Source organism: Sinocyclocheilus rhinocerous, unplaced genomic scaffold (assembly GCF_001515625.1).
Source record: "Sinocyclocheilus rhinocerous isolate Xijiao unplaced genomic scaffold, SAMN03320098_v1.1 scaffold636, whole genome shotgun sequence".
Lineage (NCBI taxonomy): Eukaryota > Metazoa > Chordata > Actinopteri > Cypriniformes > Cyprinidae > Sinocyclocheilus > Sinocyclocheilus rhinocerous.
The window spans coordinates 340,957-350,722 of record NW_015660893.1 but is presented as its reverse complement, the minus strand read 5'-3'; the positions used below and the strand labels follow the sequence as shown (position 1 = coordinate 350,722).

The 9,766-nt window shown below is 38.1% G+C and overlaps 1 protein-coding gene across 1 annotated transcript in view; it reads left to right on the top strand.

Moving 5' to 3' along the window:
• Positions 1–9,766, top strand: part of LOC107726080 (disheveled-associated activator of morphogenesis 2-like) — an 82,046-nt gene that overhangs the window by 16,578 nt on the left and 55,702 nt on the right. Inside the window, 1 exon segment of the mRNA XM_016535556.1 lies at positions 4,192–4,423. Coding sequence (XP_016391042.1) covers positions 4,256–4,423 — 168 coding nt within the window. The 5' untranslated portion in view covers positions 4,192–4,255.

Sequence of the window (9,766 nt, the reverse complement as noted above, 5' to 3'; positions counted from 1 at the left end):
TTAGTGTAGATGCCATTCTTCTTACGATGTAACAAGTACATCGGGTGTTATGGGAAGTGTTCCCAGATCCGATTGACCTAATTAATGCAGCCTAACAATCTTTTAACGGATTTGAATATTAGAAATGTATCAGTGTGTTGTGTGTTAGTCAAGTTAAAGAGATGGGTCTTTAATCTAGATTTAAACTGACAGTGTGTGTTTGCCTCCCGAACAATGTTAGGTAGATTATTCCAGAGTTTAGGCGCTAAATAGGAAAATAATATGCGCCCGCAATTGATTTTGATATTCTAGGTATTATCAAATTGCCAGAGTTTTGAGAACACAAGGGGACGTGGAGGACTATAATGTAATAAGAGCTTGCTCAAGTACTGAGGTGCTAAACCATTCAGGGCTTTATAAGTAATTATCAAGATTTTAAAATCTATACGATGTTTAATAGGGAGCCAGTGCAGTGTTGACAGAACTGGGCTAGTATGGTCATACTTCCTAGTTCTAGTAAGACCTCTAGCTGCTGCATTTTGGACCAGCTGGAGTTTGTTTATTAAGCACTCTGTTTCTCTGTATTATATAATTTTTTTTATTTGTTGAACATCTATTAAATTGTTTCTCTTTAATTGGTTTGGACATTTTTTGTATTTTCTAGTTCGGGGAACAGACACAGTCTCTATAGTGTGAGATCTAGGTGAAAGAGTCTCTATGTGCTGAGAATAAACTGATTTTTGTGATGTGAGGCGGCTAGCAGACGGTCGGTTTAGACAGTCTGTCTGGTTCCTGACCTGGGCCCCAGTTAGTCAAGTACCAACTCTAAGATTATGTGCCATATTTCTAGAGAGAAGAACCACCACCCCTGGAGGGTGATTAAAAATGTGATATTTTAAAAAATGTGTTTGTAATTGTTTAGACACAAGTAGCATGAGTCCTTAAACATAAAAAAATGTTGAACAGCACAAAACTTATTGTGCTGCATGTTTTTTTTTACTTAAATGTAATTATTTCATGGGCCTCTCTTCATCAGAGTAAAATGGATTACTCTTAAAATATTTGTGGTCACATTACCAATTTTGTTTATGGTTGGCTAGAAACTAGGGGTGGCACAACTTCCCCAGAGTCTCAAATCCACCAGTAGGAATATGGAGGTTTCTGTTGGCATGTCATTGAGAAGAAAAGCTAGAAATGGAAAGGGAAAACGTATCATTTTGCAGAAATTCTGCGAGAAAAATCACACAAGCGAGAAAAAGTAATGCAAGATATAGAAACCATTTGAGCAGTGTGTGTTAGGAAATGCTCCTCCCTCTCTCCTCCACTGACCTACTTCCAGCAGCACACAGGATAGTGTGATGTGGGTCGTGAGCTGAATGAGAAATGGCAACAGCCATCCCCCTCCCCACTTTCCATCTCTGTCGGATTCCCTCTGTCTGTCTTTATACACCACTGTGCTCTTTAGAGTCAACACAGGTTACCCAGTATGCCCTGGCCTGCCCTGTGGCAAAAATGCATAAGAGACAGCATGAACATTATTATACATCCATGTATGAACAAATTAAATTTTTGGTTGTTTTCCAATGTTTCCACACATCCGTACCTGCATTTATATTAGTGGTGTTTTCAATATCATTGATGAAACAACTGTAATGTATTCATTAGGGGTCATTCACAAGAGGCAGAATCTTTCATTTAACCTTTAACCTTATAATGCAACTGATTTAGAATGTACATAGACAGCAACTTCACTCGCCACAGAAATATCTTTCCTAACCCTTCTCACAAGCATCTGAAACTTGACATAATAACAGTAAATTATTAAAGCTATATACTAAATGTATGTAATGTTAAAGTTTAAAGTAGCATTTGTCTTTGCTGTGTTTATGTATTTATAATGTAGCTTTAAGGCTTTAACAAAGGGTTATGCTGGTTGTAACCGGTGACAATCTGTATGAAGAGATTTTATTCATTTAATTGTTTATTTGTATTATTTAGTGGCAACCAGTCTTTCTTTAAGTCTGTCTTTCTCATCACATTCAATTCCAATAGCAAGCTTAGGTAAAACATTAACCCCTCCGCCCCTGTTTTATTTTGTATTTATTTTTGTAAATTAATTTATCTGAATTATAATAAATTATTCATTCTCAACTCTAAAAATTTTTTTAGGAAAGCCGTCTTGATATAGCAGAAACCTGATCTGGTTCTCATGTTTTTTAGCCAGTTGAGGCTGGTCTAGATTGCTGATCACCTTTAATTTATCTTGGCACATCATCTTGGACAAGCTAGTTATAGCTACCGGACCACCTTGGACTGGCAAAAATCCAGCAACCGTATTATGTCATACTATTTTGATATTAAAGGGGTCATGAACTGCCTCTGTTTTTATGTTGTACTGTTCTCTGAAGTCCACTTATAATGTTATCAAGATTTTTACATCAAAAAAACATCATAATTTTGAAGTAATAGACTATTTTCTGTCCTGTTTTTGACCACCCTCATCAGAATGCTCCATTTGAACAGGCGTGGTGGATTGTAGACTTGGAAGTAAATGCCCAACGTGATTGGCTTGTGTATGTTTGACAGTCTACGTCCTTCACAGATGGACACTGCTGTGATTTAGGTTAAAAACATATAAATACTCAATACATATCAAACGATCTTTTTAACAGACAAAGCAATAGTGAACATATAATAAAAACAGTTACTCACACTTGTGTGTTGGGACATGACTGTCAGATCCAATATAGTCGGCACAGTTCACTTCTTTCTAAAGTACTATGCGCGAATCGGTGGGCGGGCCTAAACAGGCAGTGATGTCGATCTTCTTTTGCGGAGGTGGCACTTATCCACACTATTATCATAGAGTAGAACTTTCCAAAAGCAGACATTTTGTCAGACTGCTTTCAATATAAGCTATAAACAAAGTTTTGAGTTCTGAAACATACAGGATGTTTTTATAGTACAATGACCTCTTATATGTCAAAAGATCAAGGGAATTTAGATTTCTTAGTTCATGACCCCTTTAACTTTTTTTTGTAGCAATCACTTGTAATTGCACTTGTAGGGTTTGATTTAAGCAAGGCTGACAGTTGTATTTCCTTGTCACAATTTTAGAAACCACTACTATTCTGATTATGGTGGGCTTAATCGTGAGACCAGGGAGTCTAGGAATGCTGGGCTCATTTCCCTTTTGTGTCTTCTCTGTTCCGGTGAGTGTGATGGGTACAGCTGCCTCTTCTGGCGATTACTGATGTCCTCCTTCACTTTCCTTCTCTTTTGCCATTGGTGAACATTGTAGCCTGAAAACAGAGAAGTCTTTGTAGTGCCCCGGGGGTTATTCCAGTACATCCAGAGAGGTGCCAGGCAGTTCCATTCTCTATGCCCACATGGACCGAAGAAGTTCTGGAGAGTGATGAGAGCAGTTGCTTTTCAAAAACCCAGTTCCTTCATGGCCACTCCACACAGCTGAAGGGTTCAGCCTGTAGAACAACAGCCAATCTTTCATTGATGTTCCCATTCTGATGTTGAGCAATTAAAGCTGTTAGACTGCTTTGAAACTGCTTTAAATTCAACATCAGTGGTGTACATGAGTTTAGGGAACACTGTATCAGGGAGTATTGAGGGCTTTAAAAAAAAAATAATAATAATAATAATAAAAAATAAAAAATAAAGGGAGAATTCAAAACTGTTAATGGGAGGCTTCATCTTTGCTCAAGAGTTGCTTTTGGCTTTTTATTTCTGTGGTTGAATGCTCGACACATGTATTCCGTTTCTTGACATACGTCTTAAAGGGATAGTTCACCCAAAAATGAAAAATTCTGTCATAATTTCCTAACCTTCAAGTTGTTCCAAACCTGTATTCATTTCTGTCTTCTGTTGCTGGTAGCCATTGACATGTATGGAAAGTGAGTATGGAAAAAAATACTATGGAGTCAATGGCTAACAGCAACTGTTTGGTTACCAACAATCTTCAAAATATCATCTTTTGTGTTCAACAGAAGGAAGAAATTCATACAGGTTTGGAACAACATGAAGGCGAGTAAACAACGACAATTTTTATTTTTGGGTGAACTATCTCTTTACGTTTTTCAGTAGATTTAAAACCATCTAGTTTGTGATAAATGATTATGTAGACATCTTGTGTGTGTGTGTGTGTGTGTGTGTGTGTGTGTGTGTTTTAATCCTGATTGGTTCTTTTTTCTCTTTCAGATCATGCCCTCTAGATAGCAGACTCTTCGCCTCGCTGGCTGTCGGCCCCTCCGGATTGGAGAGGATGCATCCCCGGAAGCGCACACGGCCCACCCTGGGCTTCATGTGCTGCTTCAGCAGCAGTGAACCCCCTGAGATCAACCTGAAAGACAGTGTACCGCTGCAGCTGCTGGAATTCAGTGCCCCCATGCCCCCGGAGGAAGAACTGCATGCCCGTTTCTCTGAATTAGTGGTTAGTATTTGCCAGCTATTCTGGTGGTCAGGTTTATGCCATTAAATGTTTAATTTATTACTCTATTCTTTCAAGTAATCCATATCCATAATCCATGTAACACATAAGTGGAAAATTCAAGGGGCTAACTGTGTGCAATCAGTGTCACAGTGGCTTTAGCATCTAATTTCTAACATTAGGCAGTTTGGAACACTTGTAGTACAAAAGTTGATCATAAATAAGGCTTTAGGAATCTATGCAGACTTGCATTATTGAGGTTGAGGCATTTTCTTACTAGTTCAGTTCAGGGTCATTGTGGGATTTGTTACATGCATATGTACAGTGCCTTGCGAAAGTATTCATACCCCTTCATTTCTTTCACATTTTGTTATGTTGCTGCCTTATGTTAAACTGCTTTAAATTGGATGGGGGCAGATGCACATTTTCAGGTTTCTCCAGAAATATCTGACTGGGTTCAATCCCAGGCTCTGGCTGGGCCATCAAGGACATTCACAGAGTTGTCTATAAGCCACTCTTGCTGTGTGCTTAGGGTCATTGTCCTGTTGGAAGGTAAACCTTCTGCACAGTCTGAGGTTCTGAACGCTCTGGACTGGGTTTTCATATCTCTATATTTTGCTACACTGAGCGTTCCTTCTACTCTGACGAGTCCCTCAGTCTTGATTTTTGCTCTGATATGCATTTTCAGCTGTTAGACCTTTTATTAAGGCGTGTGTGCCATTCCAAATCATACCCATTAAATTGAATTTGCCACAGGTTAACTTCACTTGAAGTGTAGTATTATCTACAAGCAATATTAATGCTCCTGAGCTAAATTTCAACTGTCCCAGATACTTATGCAATGGAATCATTTTAGTTTTTTATTTTTAATAAATTTGCAAAGATGTTAAAAAACAGTTTTTTGCTTTACCATTATGGTGTATGGAGTGTAGATTGATGTGGAAAAAAGTCATTTAAAGCAGTTTAACATAAGGCAGCAACATAACAAAATGTGAAAAAAATTAACGGGTATGAATAATTTTGCAAGGCACTGTATATGTCTGCCTTCAGAGCAAGACATCAATGAATAGTTATGCATCATAACACCGTAGGCCCCACCCTCTGGCATTCATTTGTTGAATTGAACACTCATTGTTTAATTATGTAATTGGCATGATACATTCTTACCCAACAAATAAAATGTTATATTCAGAGGCGGACAAAGTACTCAACTCCATTACTTGAGTGAAAGTACAGATACCGCTGGTCAAATATTACTCCATTACAAGTAAAAGTTGTAAAGACAGATTTTTACTTAAGTAAAAGTACAGAAGTACTTGCTTTTAAAAGTACTTAAGTACCAAAAGTAAATTTCCTTTTTTATGTCAATGCACTGTTTTATTGCTGTACGTAATACTTGCAATACTTCTGAAGCAACGTACAATACATTACACCTGCTGAATACACGGACTAGCTTGTAGTATCTTTGGAATAAAGAGCTTTTAGAACGTTAAAAACCTATGGGGGAAAAAAACATAAATAAATAAATATATATTTATTAATATACTTGATAGAAATGTAGTGGAGTGAAAAGTACAATATTTGTCTTTCAAATGTAGTGAAGTTAAAGTCATAAGTTCCCAGAAAAATTAATACTCAAGTAAAGTACCGATACTCAAAAAGTGTACTTAAGCACAATACTTAAGTAAATGTACTTAGTTACTGTCCGCCTCTGGTTATATTTGATTTATTCTGAACTCTCCTGAAATCATTATGACTAGTGGATTATGTGGAGGCTTTTAACGCAAATCTGTGCCCAGTACAGAATATACTGAATGCTCATGAATAAGGAACAGTAGGTACTGGAGACCTTTTGATTTCTGTCTAGCACTGACTTAGCAAGTTGTATTGAAGTGACCAAACAAAGTACACTTTTTATGAGCAAGCAGTAGGTGACCGACTTAAAGTTAATGGTTAACCTTGCACCCTCTGATTAAGATCAGACTGGTGAGTTTGTGATTGTGAGATCCACGACTCTGCAGTCAGTTTAAGCAAAGAGTTAGAATCAAGGTGAAACTGAATCCTAATGAAATTAGATAAACTCTACAGCTGTGCAAGTAAAAGACCTGTAGTGAATCAGCTCAAAGGGGAAATATGAAGAATCAATCATAACTAGTTATGATTAATTATAAATATTTAGATCCGCTGTAAGTATTTACTTGACATTTCAGTGTCCACTGTCTGTCAATTCTAAGAACATTTACTTTCTCATTGTACAATACTACTCAGAGCATGTAGCAAAAATCTGCATGATTAGGGACTCCAGTTATGAGCAAACAATGAACAACCTCAAGTGTGATACAAGTAAGACTTTATTAACTACATAAACACTTAAACTAGTCTAACATACACACACACACACACACATGCATACAGTTGGCATAGGAAAAGGGGTTCAAGCTTAAGCAGTAAAGAGAAGAGAAATAAAGATATGAAGCAATGGCACAATTTGATATTCAGCAGATCTACAGCCTGAAGGAAACATCAGTTTCTTAGTTCAAACACACCTTTGTTAAAAAAAAAAAAGCTGCAAATGATACTTAATGTATCAATTAGTAAACCTAAGTTTGATACTTGCACGTCTCGCCTGTTTGAAAGAGAGTCCTGATGCACTTTGGGGCTCCAGTTGGTTGGCTGAAGTTAGGTGATGAGAAAGAACCATTTTGATTCAAAGGATCTTGATGAATGGAAAGACTAGGCCGAAGCCTAGCACAGACTTAAGGGTTGCAGAAGAGTTTCTAGCTCACATCCTTATCTTCTCAGAAACTAACAGGACTGCAGACTGAAGGGCTATATGTTGGAGCCCAGGATGGGCTTGTCCAATGAGAGAGGTTGAATTTCCAAGCGGGAGGTTGGAAATACTGGGTGGTTTTATGACCCTTTGTCTGAGAGCATGGTAATTTGCATATGGAACTGGATTGGATTTTGATATGCAAACTATTAAAGATTCTTAGAACACTAACATGTTGCATCGATATCCACATATTATATACACTCTCAATTAGATAATCCGAAGACGAATTCATAGAGGCCAAACATGGTATAGGTGAGTTTACATTAACTAGTGATCTGTCATAAGCATGCATTAAAACAGTATACAATAGACAAGACCATATACAAGGAGGTAGTAATCATACACAAAGACCTGGGGATATGCATGATAGGAAAGTCAGAAAAATGTGTCTATGAATTAATGAAAGAAGTCATTTCCTATAGCAGTATGTGTCTGTTTTAGAGAGAATTGAGTAGGGAGGAAGATTCTCTCTACATACTTTTAGGTCATAAAAGTTTATCTGATCTGGCTGAGGTGCACTGATTGCCATGGTAACCAGGGGCCTGTGGTCATACACAGACATGCTGACACCCAGTATGTTTATTGGGTGAGGGGTCTGTGATTATTTGTTACTCTGATGAATAATTGGTTTGTTAAATCTAATGAAAATTGTGTGTCTGATTGGTCCAAATGTGACAGACCTACTGTACATGCATTATACCTTCGCCCCTACACCATTGAATTCTGTTGTTGGGCTAATGGGTGGTCCGTACAAATCTGTTGACAACAGGAGAAATGGAAGAGTAAAAGAGCGTTTGCTGTGATGCGCCCTGTTTAAACAGCTTGTTTGTGTCTCTGTATAGACTTCAGAAGGATTTGATTGCCAGAAACAAGTGGATGGTTTGTAATGGTGTCCGAGATCGAGTTGCAGAGTTATATGTTTGTTTGGAACATTTGACTGTAGATTGTTTTGTAAACAAGACACAGTTTAGTAGAGAGTTCTAAAATAAACTTTTGTTGAAAGATGAAGCATCCAACAGTATTGGATTTTACAGAAGCTGCATTGCAAACCAGAAGTAAACAATTTCATAATGCTTTGTCTGTAAATGACAGTTTTTGGATTATATTTTCAAAACACATATAATAATATAACGTGAATATAACATTATATTATTGAATATAATAATTTTTCCGCATACGTTTTAGGTGAACCTCAAGGAGCATATTAAAATAATTGTAAAAAAATAAATCATGTCATTAACCCTTTAAGAGCTGACGACATTGCCACGTTCTTCGTTAATAAAATGAAAACCATCAGTGCACAATTTTCCACACCACAATCTGTCAACCGGTTTTCACTGTACAGGGCAGATGGCAGACAGCGTGTATGGCGTCGTGTGGGTGAGTTGACATTTGCTGATGTCAACGTTGTGGATCGACTGTCCCATGGTGGCGGTGGGGTTATGTTATGGACAACGAACACGACCCTTGTCTGTGTTCCTGCACGGGGGAGTCGCACGGTAGAGTCGATGGTCTTTATCCTCTTCGGTCTTCACACGAGGAGGCCGTCACGCGACGGCTGCCGCGGGTAAACTAAGCTTTTTTATACCCGTCTAACAAAATACTAAATTAATTCAGCTGGACAACCGTCCTTATTTTTTCCACAACAAATGGCCAAGCAAGCGCAGACACTGACAAGATACGCAATACAGAACGAGACCAAACGCGATATCAGCACGTCTCCACACAGTTTATAACATACTTTGGTTACAATTTCTCAATGGTAGTGTAAAACAAAACCCTTTTTACCCTTTAAAAATCAGCTTTGTTTTCAGCAAGCCGTTTTAGTCCATGTTCCTTTAAATGCTAATGAGCTCTGCTCACCCCGCCCCTCTCTTCCGTGGGGTGACCAGCCGTTCTCATGAGACTGTTTACTTTAGCCACGGAACTTGCTAACTAGCACGTTATTAGGCAAGACATGTTTATTTATATAGCACATTTCATACACAGTGGTAATTCAAAGTGCTTTACATAAAATAAAATAAATAAAATAATCATAAAAAATAATCACAACAATAAAACAAGGAATCTAAAAACTTTTTAAATGATTTAAAAATGTATTTAAAATTAATTTAAAACGGTTAAAAATAGAAAATGATTATACATAAAATACAGTGCAGTCAGTTCGGACATAGCACAGTGCTCATTCAGTAAATGCACAGATAAACAGATGAGCTTTGCGTCTAGAAACCAGGCTCAGTCGGGGGGCCAGTTCTCCTCCGGCCAGACAAATCAGGAGGTTGATCCATACTGTAGCAAAGTTAGAATGTGCATAGGGCTCATCTGGTTCCGTGGTCTTGTCCCGATGGCCGTCTAGGAGACAATGTCTTCACTAGGGATCTGTCTCTGGGGCTCATCTAGTTGTCCTGGTCTCCGCTGAAATTCAGGGCTGTAGAGGTCGTCTCTAGGTGCTGATCCACCTTCTGGGCTGGATACGGACTGGATCTGGTGGCTACGGTGACCTCGGAATAAGA